Source organism: Somniosus microcephalus, chromosome 14 (assembly GCF_052327205.1).
Source record: "Somniosus microcephalus isolate GS21.2 chromosome 14, FLI_Smic_1.0, whole genome shotgun sequence".
In the NCBI taxonomy this organism is placed as follows: Eukaryota; Metazoa; Chordata; class Chondrichthyes; order Squaliformes; family Somniosidae; genus Somniosus; species Somniosus microcephalus.
In genome coordinates this window covers 112,867,433-112,889,221 of record NC_141000.1, presented here as the reverse complement: position 1 = coordinate 112,889,221, position 21,789 = coordinate 112,867,433, and the positions used below count along the sequence as shown (strand labels likewise).

At 47.2% G+C, this 21,789-nt stretch overlaps 1 protein-coding gene across 1 annotated transcript in view; it reads left to right on the top strand.

Annotated features, from left to right (window-relative positions):
* The window catches only part of ripk4 (receptor-interacting serine-threonine kinase 4), a 61,576-nt gene extending 47,547 nt beyond the window's left edge, over positions 1 to 14,029 (top strand). Inside the window, exons 5-8 of the mRNA XM_086007214.1 lie at positions 1,217 to 1,375; positions 3,825 to 3,934; positions 6,534 to 6,792; positions 8,835 to 14,029. Coding sequence (XP_085863340.1) covers positions 1,217 to 1,375; positions 3,825 to 3,934; positions 6,534 to 6,792; positions 8,835 to 10,039 — 1,733 coding nt within the window. The 3' untranslated portion in view covers positions 10,040 to 14,029. The remainder of the gene's footprint in view (positions 1 to 1,216; positions 1,376 to 3,824; positions 3,935 to 6,533; positions 6,793 to 8,834) is intronic.
* Positions 14,030 to 21,789: the final 7,760 nt, after the last annotated feature.

Below are 21,789 nucleotides of genomic sequence, written 5' to 3'. Positions count from 1 at the left end.
AAAACCAGCAAAAACTCTAGTTTCTTCTTTGTACCAAATATTTATTTTTCCCTCAATAGCTCCTAACTACAATGCCTAAGTCTATCCAAAATTTGAATATTGTTTCCATATCTGGAAGATTCTTCTAACACTGTTTAGCACACCTGGACAGCTTAGAAAAAGATTGTTGTCTGATGGGTGACCCTTCACTCACTCCTAGTACACTCACTCACTCTTGCACACTCTCTTTCTGTCACTCACACATACTTTCTCACTCACACACTAACTCACACTCCCTCACCCTCTCTATCTCTCTCAGTTGGTCACACGCACACGCTCTAACCTCACACGCACACGCACTGACCTTTCTTCACACGTTGTAATCTGTAGATGTGCTATCCTACGCTCTCTCGCTCTCTCACTAACTCTCCCTCTCTCTCCCTCTCTCTCTCACACACTCACATTCTGTAAACGTGCTATCCCACACTCTCTTTCTCTCACACTCTCACACTCTGTCTCTCTCTCTGACACTCTCTCCCTCTCTCTCTCACACACTCACATTCTGTAAACGTGCTATCCTACACTCTCTTCCTCTCTCTGTTGGAACCAGGACTCATCCTACTTGAATTCATTTTTTCCAGGACTTAACACCTGTGGAATTCTTAAATATCTCCGACAACCTTTATACTTTCAAAATGCTAGCTTGGTGTTGAACCCTACTGGCAGATTGACCTCGACCTTTTTCAGAGCAGCGCTCCCTCAGCACTGCACTGGAGTGTCAGCCTAGATTTTTGTGCTCAAGTCTCCGGTGGGGGACATGATGGCAGTAGCCTTCATGCGTTCCCAGGCATTCTGACGTTTTTAATTATATCTGTTTGGCCCAGTTGTTAGCACTCTTGCCTCCAGATCAAAAGGCAGTGTGTTCAAACCCCATGTCAGGGATTAGTACTTACAACCTGGGCTGCTGTTCTAGTGCAGTACTGAGGGTGTTGCCTTGTTGGAACTAGCAGAAGAAGAGCAGGGAGTTTTTCCAATGTCCTGGCCAGGATTCCACCCTCCACTGATGCCCCGGAAAATGCTGGTCAATTGTCTCATTTGCTGTTAGTGCGATCAGATGTAGAATGGCTCCTGGTTCTCTCCATAACCGTTACTGTGCTTCAAATATGAAATACTTTGAGATGTGATAGATTGCCATTACTAACTGTACTGACGTACTACGTTGCTTTTCAATTTTCAGCTGAAACAAATATTCTGCACATTATGGTCAAAGTAGTCAGCGGTCTTCGTCCTGAGTTATCAGCGATTCCAAAATCGAGGCCACCAGCGTGCAAGAGTTTACTGAAACTAATGCAACGATGCTGGAAGGAGGCCCCCAGTGACCGCCCGACATTTCAAGGTAAAACATAGAATCATAGAATAAATCATAGAATGGTTACAGCACAGAAGGAGGCCATTCGGTCCATTGAGCCTGTGCCAGCTCTCCCCCGCCCTTTCCCCGTAGCCCTGCAATTTTTTTCCTTCAGGTACTTATCCAATTCCCTTTTGAAAGCTATGATTGAGTCTACCTCCATCACCCTTTCAAGCATAGCATTCCTGATCCTAACCACTCACTGCATAAAAAAGTTTTTCCTCATGTCACCTTTGGTTCTTCTGCCAATAACCTTAAATCTGTGTCCTCTGGTTCTCGACCCTTCCGCCAATGGGAACAGTTTCTCTCTATCTACTCTGTCCAGACCCCTCATGTTTTTGAACACCTCTATCAAACCTCCTCTCAATCTTCCCTGCTCTAAGGAGAACAACCCCAGCTCCTCCAGTCTATCCACGTAACTGAAGTCCCTCATCCCTGGAACCATTCTTGTAAATCTTTTCTGCACCCTCTCTAAGGCCTTCATACCCTTCCTAAAGTGCGGTGCCCAGAATTGGACACAATACTCCAGTTGAGGTCGGACCAGTGTTTTATAAAGGCTCATCATAACTTCCTTGCTTTTGCACTCTATACCTCTATTTATGAAGCCCAGGATCCCGTATGCTTTTTTAACTGCTTTCTCAATCTGCCCTGCCACCTTCACCGATTTGTGCACATATACCCCCAGGTCTCTCTGTTCATGCACCCCCTTTAGGATTGTACCCTTTAGTTTATATTGCCCCTCCTCATTCTTCCTACCAAAATGTATCACTTTACACTTTTCTGCATTAAATTTCATCTGTCATGCGTCCACCCATTTCACCAGCCTGTCTATGTCCTCTTGAAGTCTATCACTATCCTCCTCACTGTTCGCTATACTTCCAAGTTTTGTGTCATCTGCAAATTTTGAAATTGTGCCCTGTACACCCAAGCCCAAGTCATTAAAATATATCAAGAAAAATTTGGTGCTAGTACCAACCCCTGGGGGACACCACTGTGTACCTTCCTCCAGTCTGAAAAACAACCGTTCACCACTACTCTCGGTTTCCTGTCACTTAGCTAATTTCGTATCCATGCTGCCACTGTCCCCTTTATTCCATGGGCTACAACTATTCTAGCAAGCCTATTATGTGGCACTTTATCAAAAGCCTTTTGAAAGTCCATGTACACATCAACCGCATTGCCCTCATCAACCCTCTCTGTTACCTCATCAAAAAACTCAAATCAAGTTACTGCCTTTAACAAATCCGTGCTGGCTTTCCTTAATTAATCCACACATGTCCAAGTGACTGTTAATTTTGTCCTGGATTATCGTTTCTAAAACCTTCCCCACTACCGAGGTTAAACTGATTGGGTTGCTGGGTTTATCCTTACATCCTTTTTTGAACAAGGGTGTAACATTTGCAATTCTCCAGTCCTCTGGCACCACCCCCATATCTAAGGAAGATTGGAAGATTGTGGCCAGTACCTCTGCGATTTCCACCTTTACTTCCCTCAGCATCCTAGGATGCATCCCATCCGGTCCTGGTGACTTATTTACTTTAAGTACAGCCAGCCTTTCTAGTACCGCCTCTTTATCAATTTTTATTCCATCCAGTATCTCAACTGCCTCCTCTTTCACTATGACTTTGGCGGCATCTTCTTCCTTGGTAAAGACAGATGCAAAGTACTCATTTAGAACCTCAGCCATGCCCTCTGCCTCACTGCGTAGGTTTCCATTTCGGTACCTAATCAGCCCCACCCCTCCTCTTACAACATGCTTACTATTTATATGCCTATAGAAAACTTCTGTTGCTAAAAATATATTTCAGGAGTATTGTCATTGGCCATACATAACGCACAAGCCAAACAGCACTACAGGAAATAATCTGCACCCCCAGCCACGCCATCCCTTCCTGCCAGTAAACTATTTCTTTGGGTGTTGGAAGGTCAGAGATGTTGATGTTGGACAGTAGAACTGTTCTTCTATCTACTGCTCTGAGAATTGACATCCAGCACTCCCAGAGCAGGTACATGTTAGATGCCCAGTTTAGGAACAGCCTCAGATCAGCCCCTCCTTATTGCACCAGTGTCTTGTTTCAATTTCTGACGCCAACCATCCTTCTGGTCTATGTGAGCAAGACTCACTAATGCCAATTATGGATGTTTTTGTTTTGTGCACTTGTGCCCAATAAGAAGTGAGCTGTGGCAGGCCCATCTTGTGCATGCGTGTGCGTGTGTGTATGTACTGAGAAAGAGACATTTCTAACCCACTAGTTTGCCCTGGTCTCGGAGGTTAAAGGTATGTTGGGATACTTTCACCTTGCCCATTGTCCCAACCTATCCCAATGAATTTCCCCTCTGATTTCTCCCTATCAACCATGTTTTAAAATAAATGTTATAATTTTAAAGGCACAATATGCAAAGAAGACTAATAACACAAGTCATTTTGTCTTGAAAGAAATCACTTCAGAAACTGAAGAACTTAGTACCAAACCACAAGAAATGGCACAAGAGAAACCACGAGAGCAGCCTTTGGATTCTGGCCAAACCCATGAGGCAAACAGAAAGGTAAAACTTGCTTGTGTTTCTGCTTTAAAGGGGGCAATTGAATCAAGTTAGAATGGCTCATAGAAGCACTTGCTGAGATTGCATTCCCAAGACTTTATCCCAAACCTGATGGCGTAACTTGCTAGGCATCTCCCAGTGCACCAACCTAGATTGGGAAATGCTACTTCCTGCTTAGTCAGGAGTACAGAGACAACCTGCACAGAGACAAAATACATCGTTTATTAAAACCTGAGATCATCATTGACTGACTGGTTGGCTTGATGAAGACATTCGAATTTCAGAATCAATTGTAAATTCTCTCTCATTGCCAATTTTCTCCCCTTTTTCCTCAAGGCATTATTGCCTCCTGACAGAGTACAATAGATGCCAGCGGTCCTCTGATATCTTGCTCGGGTACCCATTCTTCATGTGTCAGCTTAGACAATCAGGGTAGATAGAGATACTCACACTCACCCCAACACACCCTCATAGGAGGGGCTGCTAGATAGAGATACTCGCACTCACTCCAACACACCCTCATAGGAGGGGCTGCTAAATAGAGATACTCGCACTCACCCCAACACACCCTCATAGGAGGGGCTGCTAAATAATGCTCAGGATTGGGAACTTTCTTCCCCGCTCCTGAAGCAATCAAGTTTACTAACATTGTAATTTAATCATCAATGTAGTACAGGAAACTTTCTGATATCCGGCACTGACAGGACCGAGCTGGTGCTGTAACATCAAAAGTGCCGGACATACCAGAGTTAATGTTTAAACATACGGAACTGAGAAGCTCCGTGTGAATCAACAAACCCTACAGCTTCAAAACAGTCGGCTGCAGCTGCAAGCGTCTGTAGCTGAAGCTGTTGCTATAGCTACAGACTTTGCAGTGCTTGACTGGGGAAAAAAAAGCAACGAGAACTAAAAAAACATATAGAAAACGGCTCCTGATTTTTGCCGTTAGATCGAGTATTCCAGACATATAACCTCCAGATAAACCAAAGTTTCCTGTATTTGGCAAATAACCAAATCTTTGTGTACAGCAGTTATTGACAAAACCTAAACGAGAAACAGGAAATGCACAGCGGGTCAATCAGATCGATTGAAGGGAAAAGACTTTTTGGGGTTGAGCAAAACACCTCAGGTCTAGGGGAACGTCTATTATCTGCCATAATGAAGGGGAATATTGCTGTCCCGCTGATGCGCTATCAATTACTCATAAAAGACTGAGAGTTAAGAGAGTAACTAAAGGCTTTTATTAACAAAAGAATGAAGGTCTGCCTCGAGTGGTCGACCGGTCCAGAAATACAAAGGGCTGGGGAGCAGTCACCTTTATACTAGGACTTGTGGGAGGAGTCAGCCGAGGCATGTCCAGGCATGTACACAGTGGAATACAAACAGTGGTTTACCACACCCGCCAAGTAAATAATGGAAATTGGGAGATGATAGAATCCCTAAGACCTTGCTTGTATGGTCTAGCAATAACCCAAGATCTGGACTCGAGTCAAACACAAGACAAATAACAAAGTGGATTTTATCTCTTCTTGGCCTCACAGGAGAGGTTGTGCAGTGAGGTGGCACAAGGCTTTGTCCCGGTAAAATTCTGTGGGATAATTGGGAAGACGGACAACAGGAGCACAGATAATAGATATTTGGTTCTACATAGTTCATACTTGCCCTATTCTAAATTCACCTGCAGTTGTAATGCAGTGGGAGAGTAATATCCCCACAAACTTTGTTGCCACATCCAGCCATAGGAAGGTGCTGATTGGAGGCCGACCTCGTTCCCAGATGAGAAGAGCGAAAATCAGAGATCTGGTTGGCTCCTAATGGCTGGCGTCACAGCTACACTGGCAGCCTTCCGCTGGAGAAGCCGTATAGCACAAGCATGTTCTAGATGAGGGAATAATGGAGGTGAATGATTTTTTTAAAATCTGACACTTGCCTTGTTTCTTGTTGGCTAATTGTCTTTGGAGAGCGTACTTTCTAATCACATTTTTTAAGAGTGGTCTTAATTGGGTGGTTACCTCACTACCCTGGGTTCAAATCAGCTCAGTTTGGTGGGATAAATCATAGGGGCCTTAAAAATAATTGTGTTTTTTTCCATTTTCTTTATAACTAATAAACAGAATAGTTCAAAGATATTGGAGATGGGGAAAAAGGCTGTTTGACTGATAGTTACAGATCCTATGTAAAATAAGATTGGGCAAACCTATCCCTACTTGAGCGGATTTCTAAAGGATGTACACAGTGTTGCTCGAACTGCTGCCCAATTATACATAATAGAAACACATTGTTCTAAAGTTTTGCTTTCATTTCCGCTACTGTTAAGAGGAATCAAAGACTTACTAAAGGAAAGAAATGGGTGTAACAACACACCATAATTACTGTACACTGCTTGCAACAGCAAAGGGTAGCTCAGTCACAGTTCCACTACAATAGTCAAGCATTATTTCCAGTAATATTCTCATACAATTATATTCAAGCACGGCCCTGCCTAGTTTTGCTAGCTATAGAGAGGGAGAGAATATAGCTACCGTGCACAGTCAATGCACTCTTTGTCCGACTTTCATCCTGTCTATGTACGAAATGACACGCGTTCTTATTCTAATCTCAGGAACCACCAGTAGAAGTTGACCAGCCGGTGCAGAAGTACAAGCGGGTCTCTGACAGTGAAGAATGCAGCCTTTCCCAACTGCTGTCCCAGCTAGACTCAGGACTGTCGCAAGGCTTTGAATCGGCCGGCAATGAATGCCCAGCGACCGGGGAGCTGGCCGACAGCAAAAAGAGACTGTCGGGGATCTCGTCCATTGACTCTGCCTTCTCATCCCAAGGATCCATATCGTTGTCTTTTGGGAAGGAAGCTGGAGGAATCGGTAAGCTTATTAATCGTCTCAACGAGGTGATGCTTAGTCAGCTTTGCTATTGGACTGCCATTGCACTGGTTCCCATCAGTCATATTGTATCCCCTGAAGGTGCTGACTCATGGCTGGGGCCTGGCTGCAAGGGTGCCAGCTGCCCTCTGGCACTATTCTCCATATGAGCCTAGGCTGTGAGTGTTGGCAGGGAATTTGACCATTTGGAGGTATCATCGCTGACTCATCTTGTCCACGCACATGTTCCCCATGGGGGAGGTCACAGATAGTGATCAGGAGTGGGAATGCTACCTGTTGGTTTTTTTTCTCTCCTTCACTAGCCTGGACGTCCTTGGAGCCACTTGTGTCACCCAATGGTCTCAGCGCAAACCAAGATGGCCAGGAATCAAACTGGGAACCTTCGGCTTTGTGTGGCTCGGTACCACACCCGGCGGTGCATTCACCCACCAAGCTATCATGGGTGCTTAAGCTGCAATCTGAATGAACCCTAAGGGTAGAAATTCATTGTTTTCATAGCCGTCCAATCGGGCACGTTTGGTATTTGGCAAACAATCTGTTTTGGCAACCATGGTTACCGGTATCAACAGCTACAGTTTGGCTCTTTCAACTGTCTTTTTTAATTAGTTCTTGGGATGTGGGCATCGCTGGCAAGGCCAGCATTTATTGCCCATCCCTAGTTGCCCTTGAGAAGGTGGTGGTGAGCCGCCTTCTTGAACCGCTGCATTCCGTGTGGTGAAGGTACTCCCGCAGTGCTGTTAGGGAGGAAGCTCCAGGATTTTGACGCTGGTCTTAACACAATTCACACTGGAGGCTTCAGGCCAAATGGCAACACTCAGTGTAACTTTGGTAAGAACAGTCTGTCACTTTGAACTATGCCGTCTAAAACATCAAACCTGTTTAAGTTGCTGTTGTTGTTTGTTTGTCAGAGGTGACTGTCATAGCAGCAATCTTTCCATCGTTAAACTCTTGCCCTGTGACCCAATGGACTTTTACCTTCTGAAGTGTAATTATTGTCGGTGTAGAACACTAAGTTACTGTGGTTTTCCAAATTCTGGCTATTATTAACATCATGCAGTTAAAACTGCAGCATTGATCTATTTTGATCTACTTACCTTGCGCGCCAGCCGTTGAGCTGTGGGCCCCCGTGGAATTCCGATCCTGGGCCTCCTCCAACTGCCGGCGCGCAGTGCTTGCGTATCCCAGGGGCGCAGTTAGTTCGAAGCGTCCCCTGGGATCACGTGGGCCATGGAGAGCCAATGGTAGCAGGGAATGCTTCATTCATAAGTTTGACAGGAAGGGCTGTCAAACTTATAAATACTATAAGCCCCAAAACATAATTAAATCTTCAAATAATTTTTCTTTTAAATCACATTTTTTAAATAAACTATAAATTACATGAAATAACTATTTTAAACAGTAATTTAAATTTTTGAAAATAATAATTTTATTTTCTAACGGGGCTAAAAATAAACTTACCTTTCTTTAAAGTATTTAAAAATAATAAACCTGTGGAAAAAATGTTTTAATTTTAATTAATTCACCATTTACCTTGTAAAAAGCAGGCCTTACGACTGCTTTTTACATGTCTAACTTCTGGAGCCTTACCCCCCCGGGAAAACCTACAAAAAAAACGTACGTTCGATGCGCACGCGCTGCCTCTCCCGCGCACGCGTTCGACCTCTGAACCCCTTCTTTCAGGGGAACGGAAGTGCCGGTTTCCCGCGCATGCGCAGTGCATGCAGGAAACCGGCACTTCCATTGGGCTTACGGGTGAGTACCCCGTGCGTACTCACCCGTGGAGACCTGAATTTCTGGGACAATAGTAAAACTCATGTATTTAGAGTGTATCACTAAGTAGGTGCCTTTAAGGCAATTGCTCAATTTTTCTGCCCATTCATGGTCAATGAAGGGAACATTTATCCCCTTGCTATCTAATCCTTTTTCCACTTCTAAAATGGTTGATATGTTATCTGTACACTTTTTTTAAAATTTCCTGCATGAAGTACAAGCATTGATTGTCTTTGCTTTTCTTTTTCTCCCAGAGCAATCAGTCTCGGACATACCGAAGAAGAAACTCTATGAAGCCATCATGTCAGGAGATGTTGGGAAGTTGATGAAAATCCTGCAGCCTCAAGATGTGGACCTGATCTTGGAGGACGGCATGAGCCTCCTCCACTACGCTGTCCAGCTGGGCAACGAGGAAGCTGTCCGCCTGTTGCTTTTGTACAACGCCAACCCCAACATAGCCAACAAGCGAGGGTCAACGCCACTTCACCTGGCCACAGAGAAGAACCTAAAGGTCATTGCAGAGCTGCTTCTGGGGAAAAAGGCAAATATAAATGCCAAGGATGAAGATCAGTGGACTCCGCTCCACTTTGCGGCACAGAGTGGCGAAGAAACCCTTTTAAGGCTACTACTGGACAGAAATGCTTCGACAAATGAGGTGGACTTTGAGGGCCGGACAGCGCTGCACGTCGCTTGCCAACACAGCCATGAAAATGTAGTACGCGTTCTTCTGAGCCGGGGGGTTAACGCCCAGGCCAGAGGGAAGGACAACTGGACACCTTTACATTTCGCTGCGTGGCAAGGCCACCACACCATCACAAAGCTCCTTATCAAGCAGGCTGGGACGAGTGGGGATGTGCTCACAGCTGATGGAAGAACCCCGCTGCATCTTGCAGCTCAGCGAGGGCAGTACAGAGCAGCTCGTATCCTTTTGGAATTCAAGGCCACCGTGAATGGGAAGAGCTTGAGCCGGCACACGCCTCTTCACCTGGCTGCCGAGGCCGGGCACACCAGCACTTCCAGGCTCCTGGTCAAGCACGGCGGGGACATCAACGCAGCGACAGGGGAAGGCTGGACCTCTCTTCACCTAGCCTCCGGCCGTGGGCATCTGCCGACGGTGAAAATGTTGGTGGATGAGAGGGCCGACGTTGAGGCCGGGGGTTCTCTCCAGAGGACAGCCCTCCATCTAGCTGCAGACAAAGGGCACAGTGAAGTGCTCAGGGAGCTTCTCGGCAGCACGGATAATATAAACGCCAAAGATGACGAAGGGCTGACGCCTCTGCATTTGGCGGCAAAGTGTGGACATCTGAAATGTGTTGAGATCCTCCTTGCTCATGGCGCGGATAATAACTTACGCTGCAAAAAGTTTCAGACTCCGTTAAGCCTGGCTCAAGGAACTGGGAACAGCTTAGTCATTGATGCCCTTCAGTGCCTGACACATTCGGATGTAGAAATATTGTGAGGCGGCTACAACACGAGACAGTTGGCAACAAAGAAAACCTCAAATCCTGCTGAGTTATTGCCCGAGACTACCTGAGGTGGAGAACTGCTTGAACTGAAGACTATTTTACCTTCTTGTTGTTGATCCTCCATTTAATGTAACAGGAAATTAGCTGAGGACTTTCCATCAGCGTCTTGAGATTGTGAAGGACAAGGTGGCTCCTACTCCGATTTCAAAACTTAGAAGTTGTACAGTGTGCCTCAGCATTGCTAAACCCCTCTACACTCTCCGAAACAATAGTGAGCTTTAGTGGACGGAGCATCTTCCTTGCACTCTGTAATCTTTATCACTGTTCACACAGCTGCTGAATGGACAGCATGCCGATCGGTGATGTGCTATCAATTCCGAACTGCCGCTCTCACACCAACCACCTCTCTGATGGCAGCCATCCATCCCCCTGTGCACTGCAGGTATTTACTGACAGTGCCTAATCCTACTGGGGCCCGTGGTGTGGAGAAGCCATTATCTGCTGCACTTCGAATGAGGGGCGTTAATCATTTATATACTGCACCTTGCTCACAATATTACTCGGTGGGATCGCTAAAAAGCAGATCTCCAAAGACGCTAACCTGCAATTGCTTAGCAATATCACTGAGCGTCATGGTTTGTGCCACAAGAAATGTTGCCTCTATGCTGGACAACAAACTGTTGTCAGATTCATTTTTGCGTCTGATTTGTCTTCGATAGAGACTCGATGGGCCGAATGGCCTCCTTCTGTGCTGTACTATTCTATGATTCTATGATTAAGTGAGGAGGTTTGTCTACTAAATCTCTAAGACAAAAATGAACAGCAACATTTGATCGGTCGCCTTCACGTGCTATATAGCAGAGAGACATTATGTGGGATAACTATTTTGTCATCCCTCCATTACACACATTTATACTAGTTTTGTGATTTCTTAGTTGTAGCATTGTTGTGCTTGACCCTGGATGTGCAGGAACTCGCTTTACTGAGTCTAAATACAATTAGATGTTTTCCCTTGCACCATAAGGAAATTACTTATGTGGTAGCGTGCACGTGAGGAATGATTTATGTTCCTTGGACCAATTATTATGTAACAAGCAAGTCTATTGTATATAAAGACCTTCAACTATCTAACCTTACATTAGTGCCAAGGGGTCATGAATTCAAATGCCATATTGCCAGAACTGTATTACTAGCCTTACTGGTCATGTACGATTGGACTTCAATTCCAACCTTTCCCTTTGACATGATATTTGGCATTTTTGCTTGCAAGTAATGTAATTTTCAGGAATTTTATCTTTGGTAAGTGTTATAAAGGAAAATGACCCCAAAGCGGGAACCCTGTGTCGAGTTTGGTAATGAAACTGGGCAGCTAGCGTTCTGCTTGTCACACAGTTACTGTAGAGGTCGTCTTTGAAAAGAAACCTTTTCTGAAGATTGCATGAACTATTAACTCGCCAGTTCTTTTTTTGCATCAATGGCCCTTTAAGAGTTTTTATCTGGGAGAGCAAGGGGGTTTCTACAATTGACCTCAGACCAGGGAAAGGGGAGAAATCAGCCCAGGTTACCACGCCCGAGTGTTCTGCAGCGACCCTCGCTAGAAAGTGTAGATCTGCAGACGATGGAGTGAGGACAGGATTGGTCTTGGATGTGATGGCCTCAACGGTCAAATATCTTGCCGTCCCCAGCTTTACATGTAATGACTAGCCACCTGGGCGAGGTACTGGAATGCTACCAGCCCTGTGGAACTGCACCCCAGTAACCGGGCTAAGAATAGCATTGTGTGCAAGAAGGAAAATGCCTCATTTAAAAAAAATGATTACAGTTCTGTATAAACCACAAGGCCGTGAAATAACAACAGATCGCACCTGAGTCACTGCAAACTTCCCCCAGTGGCCAGTGTGACAGTGTATGCAAAGGTTTCCAGTGTGTACGTCAAACTTTAGATCGCCAGAAGTATTTTCTTTTTAAATTCAGGCCTGCTTCTTCTAACCTGGAGCCAGAAATTTACAAGCACCTGCCAATTTGTAAATTTCCCTCACCAGCAGCAATTAACCTGTAACTTGACCAGTGGGATGTTTACATTCGTCAATAAGACTTTATGGGGGAAAAATTCAGTTGGTTGCGCCTCCCGTTAGCGCCTTAAGAGGGCGCTAACGGGATGCAAACCAACTAACGCCTGGGCGCGGCACTGCCCACGCCTCCCGCAAAATTCAGCGGGAGGTTAGTGGTGGCGCTAACCGGTAGCGCGCTGCGGCGCTGCGCCGCTGGCGATGACGTCATTGGTGTGTGCAGCGCCCCGCTCATGCCCCGGCCACGATCTTTGGGAATGCCCCCTGACTTACCGCCGGACGCTATGTCCGACGGGGTCAGGGGGGCGTACCTGCGGCTGGGGAGGCGCAATTTAAAGGCGAGGTGCGGGGCGGCCATTTTTGTTGCTGGCCACCTGCCTACGCTCCTGTCCTAGACCTCCTGAAACGCCCCCTCCCACCCCCCCACGCGGAGTGCCAGCTGCGCTCCAAGAGCCCGGCACTTCTCTTGAGTGCCGGGCTCTTTTGCCTGCACTCCCGATCCCCGGGGGCCCAGCTGGGCCCCAGGTCGTGCTGCACAAGGCCCCTCCCCTTTAAGAAGGGGAGGAAGGCCTGCAATACCGCGGCGCGACGTGCCGCAGCGTGTGGCGCTGTGGCACATAACGCCGCAATATTGACTCACAGAGCCCCAAGAGGGATGCGGGGCACCTCCAGTAGTGCCCCGCTTCCCTCTTGGGGCGCAACCACTTAATTTCCGGCACAGGGACACTAATTTTTCCGGGGCGCTACGCCTACTCAATTTTTAGCCCTATAGCCTTAAAGGAACAAGCCCCCTTTTCCCCTTCCCCCTCCACCGGCTATACACAGCCCTGCCTTAGCAGCAGAATAAGACATTGTGGATCACTTGTAGTGTCAGCTGTGGCTCAGTGGGTAGCACTCTCGCCTCTGAGTCAGAAGGAGTGGGACTTGAGCACAAAATTCTAGGCTGCCACTCCAGTGCAGTGCTGAGGAGCGCTGCACTGTCAGAGGTGCCGTCTTTTGGATGAGACATTAAACCAAGGCCCCGTCCGCTCTCTATCAGGTGGACGTAAAAAGTCCCATGGCACTATTTCGAGGAAGAGCAGGGGGAGTTATCCCTGGTGTCCTGGGCCAGTATTTATCCCTCAATCAACATCACTAAAAAAACATTATCTGGTCATTTATCACATTGCTGTTTGTGGGAGCTTGCTGTGCGCAACTTGGCTGCCGTGTTTCCCACATTACAACAGTGACTCCACTTCAAAAAAAGCACTTCATTGGCTGCAAAGCGCTTTGGGACATCCGATGGTCGTGAAAGGCGCTATAGAAATGCAAGTCTTTCTTTTTCTTGGTGTCTTGAAAGAATGTGGAGGAGGGTTTTATCAGGAATGTGGCCTGTTCCAAAATCTTGTCGAAAGGACATCTCTGCCTCTTTACAGGTGAACTTTAGTCTGAATGTTTCCACATTAGCGGATGGCAATTAAATGTAGCTTTGTATTAACATGTGCAAATGGGAAAAGGAATCCCCGTTCGTCACGGCCGATGGTCTCCTGCTTGGCTGCCACTTGTTTAGAATGCTCTACTGCCTGTAGGTGTCAAACACAGTAAGTGAAGTCCTGACTCTTTCCTATTTCACACTTACCAGTGTAGATGGCGATTAGCTGGGTAGGAAGTGGGGGTACTTTATTTTGAGGTGTAAATAGTAATTCAACACATCAGTATGTGGGCCATTGTTTGTATAACATTTTAAAGTGTCTCAGGTGGTATTGTTCATTTTTCTTTTAAGTTTTCAGTTATCTTAATTGCTATGCGATTAATGGAAATATGTACGCTTTAGTACATCTTGTAAGAGGCAATGTTTTGTTTTGTACTGTCGTAGACTACTAATTATCCTCATTGTAACTAACATTGTTATTCACTAATAAACAAATAATGGCACTCCTGTTGCTCCATATTTAAGTATTGCGATTCTTTCCACACTCGCCTCTGAGTCAGAAGGCTGTGGGTTCAAGTCCCACTCCAGGGACTTGAGCACATAAATCTAGGCTGACACTCCAGTGCACTACTGAGGGAGTGCTGCACTGCCGGAGGTGCCGTCTTTCGGATGAGACGTTAAACCGAGGCCCCGTCTGCTCTCTCAGGTGGACGTAAAAGATCCCACGGCACTATTTCGAAAAAGAGCAGGGGAGTTATCCCCGGTGTCCTGGCCAATATTTATCCCTCAATCAACATCGCAAAAAAGCAGATTATCTGGTCATCATCACATTGCTGTTTGTGGGAGCTTGCTGTGCGCAACTTGGCTGCCGCATTTCCAACATTACAACAGTGACTCCACTTCAAAAATACTTCATTGGCTGTAAAGCACTTTGAGACGTCCGGTGGTCGTGAAAGGTGCTATAGAAATGCAAGTCTTTCTTTTTCCCCACTATTTGGTATGAAGTATCATTGCAGCACCCTGGTGAAGCCAAGCATGAAACTACCAGGTTAGATCTGAGCTGAGTTAGCATTCACACAGGGTTCCATTGGGGGGCACTGCAATTGGCAAGAGAGCCACTGAACAAGGGGGCGGGGGGGGTTGGTGTGGGGAAATAAATCGTGGGCGCGAAATGGCCGCTAACTTATAACTTTTTGAAAAGTTGGCGCCCGGCGAAATCCATTGAAAAATGTTGCAAAATTGAGTTGTTTTGGTCCCAGGAGTGAAGCGGGCGGTAAATGAGGCGCTGATGGTCTCAGTGGAGAGCTGCAGGGGCGCTATTGCCAGAGCGCCACCCAATCTGAGCAATCAGCCTTCAAGCCTTGACTCCAGCTTATTCCAGCTCTTAAAGGGGAGGTCATTTCAAGTTGGAATAAACGGCTCGTTTTCGGAGTGGCAGGCAGTGACCAGCGGGGTGCCGCAAGGATCTGTCCTGGGACCCCAGCTGTTCACAATATATATAAATGATCTGGATCAGGGAATTGGATGCAATATTTCCAAATTCGCTGACGACACTAAACTAGGAGGAGGGGTGGGCTCTGATGAGGATGTCAGGAGGCTACAGTGCGATTTGGACAGGTTGGGGGAATGGGCGGATACGTGGCAGATGCACTATAATGTGGATAAATGCGAGGTTATCCACTTTGGGGGTAAAAACAGGAGGGTAGATTATTATCTAAATGGCAATAGATTGGGAGATGGGGAAGTGCAGAGGGACCTGGGTGTTCTTGTGCACCAGTCACTGAAGGAGAGCATGCAGGTGCAACAGGCGATTAAGAAGGCAAATGGTATGTTGGCCTTCATATCAAGGGGGTTCGAGTATAGGAATAGGGATACCTTACTACAGCTGTACAAGGTGCTGGTGAGACCGCATCTGGAGTATTGTGTACAGTTTTGGTCGCCCCATCTGCGGAAGGATGTTCTTGCCATGGAAAGAGTGCAGCGGCGATTCACCAGGCTGATACCTGGAATGGCGGGAATGACCTACGAGGAGAGATTGAATAGTTTGGGCTTGTACTCACTGGAGTTTAGAAGATTGAGAGGGGATCTCATCGAAACATATAAAAGTATGGCAGGCCTGGACAGGCTGAATTCAGAGAGAATGTTTCCAATGGCAGGGGAGCACAGAACCAGGGGCCACAGTCTAAAAATAGCGGGCAAATCATTTAAAACAGAGATGAGGAAGAATTTCTTCACTCAAAGAGTGGTGAGCCTGTGGAATTCCCTGCCACAGAGGGCTGTGAAGGCTAATTCAATAAATATTTTCAAGAGAGAATTGGATATATTTCTGAAGGCTAAGGGGATTAAGGGTTACGGAGAAAAGGCGGGGACGGGGTACTGAACTGGTAAGATCAGCTAAGATCTCAGATGAAGATCAGCCATGATCTCATTGAATGGCGGAGCAGGCTCGAAGGGCCGAATGGCCTACTCCTGTTCCTATCTCTATGTTTCTATGTTTCTAAGCTGCAGCTGCTCATTCTCAGCATTGCTGCTCTCTCAGCTATTGAGACAGCTTTGTGCCGTGGCTGCTGCAAGGGAGAGGGAGAGGGCTACTCGATTCAGCGATGTGGAATTGGAGACATTGGTGGGGGCAGTGGAGAGAAGGAGGGAATTGCTGTTCCCTTCATCTGGCAGGAGGCCATCGCCACAGATACTCAGGGCCATCTGGCGAGAAGTGGCCGAGGAGGTGTCGACCAGCATGGTCATACACCGAACCCGTACACAGTGCCGGAAGAAATCCAACGACCTCAGTCGGGTGGTGGAGGTAAGTACAAGCTTGCAGGCCTCCTACATACCAGCCTCTGAACCTCTGTCTGTGCACACTGTACAAACCACCACTTCCCCAGCACTCAACCACCGAGCATCTGCATCTACTCAAACTCACATCCTTATCCCACGCCTTGCCTACATTCAAAGCTATTCAACCACGGCAGGCATATCTTCCGCAGACATAGCTGGCCTGTCACTCACACTTTCTTTTTCAAGCCACGATGGCACATAATACGAGGGAGCAACAGTGGACTGGAGGGGGAGAACCTCAACTGCGAGGCCTCCCTTGAGGAAAGAGTGCTAAGGCTCATTGGCTCACAGGTGGTGGGCGCCATGGCCAGTGGAGACGTCGACCCAGCTGGGGGCAACAATGGTATCTTTATCCCCTCTCCTTTTCTCAACCCACGTCCCCGTCAAAGCCGAAGCATTTATCACTTTCCACCTCCTGATACTGTCTGCCTTCCTTGCTCCGTACCTGCCCCCCTGCCCTCACCTTAACACGAGTCTTGTGCCATTGATGCTTTCTGATAATCTCCCAGCAGATGTGCAGCCTGTACCTGAGTCTCCCCAACACACTCAGGAGGGAGAGGAAGAGGAGGATCAAGCGCTGCGTCACTGCATTTCTCACTTGCAGGCACCAGCTCAGAGAATGGCACTACGTGTTCCTTAGAGGTTAGCTGAGCACAGGGGTCTGCACTGGGCGATGCACCGGGGATGAGCAGGCTGCAGCAAGGTCAAGGGGAAAGGGTCATTCGGGAGTCAGCTCCCCGGAGGGAGAGTTTGCGCGCAAGTTCTGCTGCACAGGACTCAGATTAGGACCTCAATGGGGAGACCTTTAGAAGAACAGTGATGGCCATGCACTCCGAGATGATAGGTGCAACGGCAAGGGTGTCTGAGAGCCTCTCAGCAATGGTAAGGAGCGTGGAGGAGTCCGCCTCCATCATTGCACAGAGCTCTGCGCACACCATGGAGCCCAACATTTGCAGTTTACAGATGATGGTGGACTCCCAGAGAGACTGCGGATCCAGACCTCATGACACGTGTCACGGGCAATGTGGCAGCTTCCACTGCAGCACAGGCAGAAGCAACGCAACATCTCAGTGCTGTAATGGAGACAATGTTTGGTGACATCGAGTCTCAGACTGCTCCATCCAGTCTCAGCTGGATGCCACGCGTGCTCTGACTGCTCTCATTGCCGCTGGGTCCACCACAGTCCACCACGGATCTCATGGTGTCCCAGCAGCCCACCAATCTGTGCTCCAGCAGGTTGGTAGGGATGCTGAGGTGCTGCCCCGAGGCAATGTCAGTAGATCAGTGGAGCAGGAACCTGCAGTCCTCTCTCAGGAGGACAGCATTCCTGATCCCACCACTGGCACTCCGCCATTGCCCTTGTCGCTGCCTGTCACCCAGACTGCCGCCGCCCAGCCTGAGGTGGTGCAGTCTACAGCCGTGCCTTCCAGGCCCAGAGCTGGCTGAGGGCGTCATGCAAGGCCATCTGAAGTCTCTGGCCCTCACACACAGCAACCTTCCACCAGCCATGCTGCAGCCACAGGGGGGACACGGCGGAGGAGCAGTAGAATAGTTAAGCCAAAGAGGGGATATAAGGAAATGCATAAGGGTGATTCTTAAATACATTTTTTATTATACAATCAAATGTTATAACATAAATTTAAATTGGAAAGCTAAATGTTTACTGTTGTGTTTCATGTAACTTATGGAGCTTGTTTATGGAAGGCCATATTGATGTGGTCTTGGGGAAGCCCAGAGGAACATGGGAGTGGGATGGCATTCAGTTGAACCGAGCTGCTATGAGACGGTGGCGGACTGATTTTGCAGAATCCCTATTGACTGGATGCCTCCTCCGTCGCTGCTGCTGCTGTGCCTCCTCATCCTCCTCCACGTTCTCCTCCTGCTCTTGCTCCTCCTCCTCCTCCTCCTCAGGTGGCGCATCTTTGCCTGGTGGCAATGGCTGTGCCCTCATAATAGCGAGGTTGTGGAGCATGCAGCAGACGCATAGTGAGACCCGATGAGGAGAGTACTGGAGGAATCCCCCCGAGCGGTCAAGGCAGCGGAACCGTTGTTTCAGCACTCCTATCGCCTGCTCAATCACGCTCCTGGTGGCGGCATGACTGTCATTGTAGGAGTGCTGGGCAGGAGTGTTTGGGTTGCGTAGGGGAGTCATCAGCCAGGTGGAGAGCGGATAGGCCTTGTCGCCGAGCAGCCATCCGCGAGCTTGATGTGGTGGCGGGAAAAAATCTGGCACACCGGTCTGGCATAAGGTAAAAGCATCGTGGCTACTTCCAGGATATCGGTTATTGACAGTTAGGAATCTGTGTGTGTGGTCACACACCAACTGAACATTCAGCGAGTGGTAGCCTTTTCGGTTGTGGAATATCTCTGGATTGTTCTGAGATGCCCGCAAGGCAACGTGGGTGCAGTCAATGGCGCCCTGCACCATTGGGAAGCCTGCTATCCTGACAAATCTGCATGTACGCTCGTGCTGCTTCTCTCTGATCATAGGGAAGGGGATAGAAACATAGAAGGTAGGAGCAGGAGTAGGCCATTCAGCCCCTCGAGCCTGCTCCGCCATTCAATGAGATCATGGCTGATCATCCAAATTCAGTACCCTGTCCCTGCTTTCTCCCCATATCCCTTGATCCCTTTAGCCTTAAGAAATATATCCAACTCCTTCTTGAATATATTGAATGAATTGGCCTCTACTGCCTTCTGTGGTAGAGAATTCCACAGGTTCACCACTCTCTGGGTGAAGAAATTCCTCCTCATCTCTGTCCTAAATGGCTTACCCTTTATCCTTAGACTGTGACCCCTGGTTCTGGACTCCCTCGCCATCGGGAACATCCTTCCTGCATCTAGTCTGTCTAGTCCTGTTAGAATTTTATAAGTTTCAATGAGATCCCCTCTCATTCTTCTAAACTCCAGCGAGTATAAGCCCAATCATCCCAATCTCTCCTCATACGTGTAAGGGGTCGTTTTAACGAGCTTGTGGTGTGCGAGATCGGTTTTTGATTTCACACTGCTTGTGAGCGGTTCCGAAGTGCTCCCCCCTCACCGATTCTAGACACTGGGCTTATTGCCAGACCACCTTGATGTGTTGGCCCAACTTGTGACTCGGAAGACAAATGGATCAGGTGAGACAAGGTAAGTTTTAAATCAAAGGTATCTTTATTTGTAAGGAGAATAAAACATAGAGAATGAAGAAACAATGCAGACAAAAATCATGAACACGCCTCTCAATGGGAACTAAAATTTAACACACAAGAGTTACTTTGACTATCATAATACATCAATTCTAGATCAGCGATATAATAAAACGGGGGTGGAGAAAGCGCACGGCACAACGAAGGATGAATAACACTCCCGAATTACAAAGCCCTTAATATTAAAAACCCTCCCATCTCTACAGTATACCTCAACTAGATCAGCTAGGTGGAGTTGGGCCTCTATGCTCACCAGGGTTTTTAAAACTGTCCTTGACCTTGGTGCTCCTGTATCGTCCGGGATCTCCAATCTTCCTTATGGGACCGGCTCCTGAACCTGCTCTCCTGCTTGAACTTGTAGGCCCTCCGTGCTCCTCGAACCGTAATCGAACCTCTCCACTCGCTCTGCCTTTGACCTCGTGTCTGTGTGAAACTGTGTGTTGTTTTTTTAAATGTCTCTTTTCCCCCAACAGTTATACTGTTTTCTTGCCCTTATCTTGGCGCCAAATCAGGGGTTTTCTTTTGTTAAAGTAATGGGCAGGCTGCTTTGACAAAAGCGGGTACTTTATTTTAATGTCTTGTAAATGAAACTAATGGGATCTGTCCTGTGTCCCTCTGAGTTTGGTACAGATAATAGGTTTTGTCTGTGCTCTGCGATTTCAGAGATGGGTTTGCGTTTTGCTAGCAATTAACACACCTTGAGGTGTAAATACTTTTGTTTTGACTTCGTTACTACTGTAACCATTTTACCATATCAATTGCAGTCAGTTCTGGAATCTTCTAATCGGTGGTGACTCAGGTTTCTTTAAGATACAGCAGTGGTATGTCCTTCTGAAATGAGTCATGTGATCTGCCAACTCCATCTTGTGTTCATAAAATGTGGCCATTTCAGGGGTTTTACAATGTAGACTGTATTTTCCTGGATTTTTGCGAATCCTACATACGTCATTCCTGCCATCCCAGGTATCAGTCTGGTGAATCTTCGCTGCACTCCCTCCATGGCAAGAACATCCTTCCTCAGATAAGGTGACCAAAACTGCACACAATACTCAAGATGTGGTCTCACCAAGGCCCTGTACAACTGCAGCAAGACATCCTTGTTCCTGTACTCAAACCCTCTCACTACGAAGGCCAACATACCATTTGCCTTCTTAACCACCTGCTGCACCTGCATGCTTACCTTCAGCGACTGGTGCACAAGGACACCCAGGTCTCATTGCACTTCCCCTTCTCCCAATCTATTGCCATTCAGATAATACTCTGCCTTCCTGTTTTTGACGCCAAAGTGGATAACCTCGCATTTATCCACGTTCATAAGAACATAAGAAGTAGGAGCAGGAGTAGGCCATACGGCCCCTCGGACCTGCTCCGCCATTCAATAGGATCATGGCTGATCTGAACCTAGACTCACGTCCACTTCCCTGCCCGCTCCCCGTAACCCCTAATTCCCTTTATCAGCTAGGAAACTGTCTATCTCTGTTTTAAATTTATTTAGTGTCGCCACTTCCACAGCTCTCTGAGGTAGCAAATTCCATAGATTTACTACCCTCTGAGTGAAGAAGTTTCTCCTCATCTCAGTTTTGAAAGGGGCAGCCCCTTATTCTAAGATTATGCCCCCTAGTTCTAGTCTCACCCATCAGTGGAAACATCCTTACCGCATCCACCCGATCAAGCCCCCTCACAATCTTATATGTTTTGATAAGATCGCCTCTCATTCTTCTGAATTCCAATGAGTAGAGGCCCAACCTACTCAACCTTTCCTCATAAGTCAACCTCCTCATCTCCGGAATCAACCGAGTGAACCTTCTCTGAACTGCCTCGAGAGCAAGTATATCTTTTCTTAAATATGGAAACCAAAACTGTATGCAATATTCTAGGTGTGGCCTCACCAGTACCCTGTATAACTGCAGCAAGACTTCCCTGCTTTTATACTCCATCCCCCTTGCAATAAAAGCCAAGATTCCATTGGCCTTCCTGATCACCTGCTGTACCTGCATACTAACCTTCTATGTTTCATGCACCAGGACCCCCAGATCCCTTTGTACTGTAGCACTTTGCAGTTTCTTTCCATTTAGATAATAACTTGCTCTTTGATTTTTTCTGCCAAAGTGCATAACCTCACACTTTCCAACATTATATTCCATCTGCCAAATTTCTGCCCACTCACTTAGCCTGTTTATGTCCTTTTGCAGGCTTTTTATGTCCTCCTCACTTACTGCTTTCCCTCCCATCTTTGT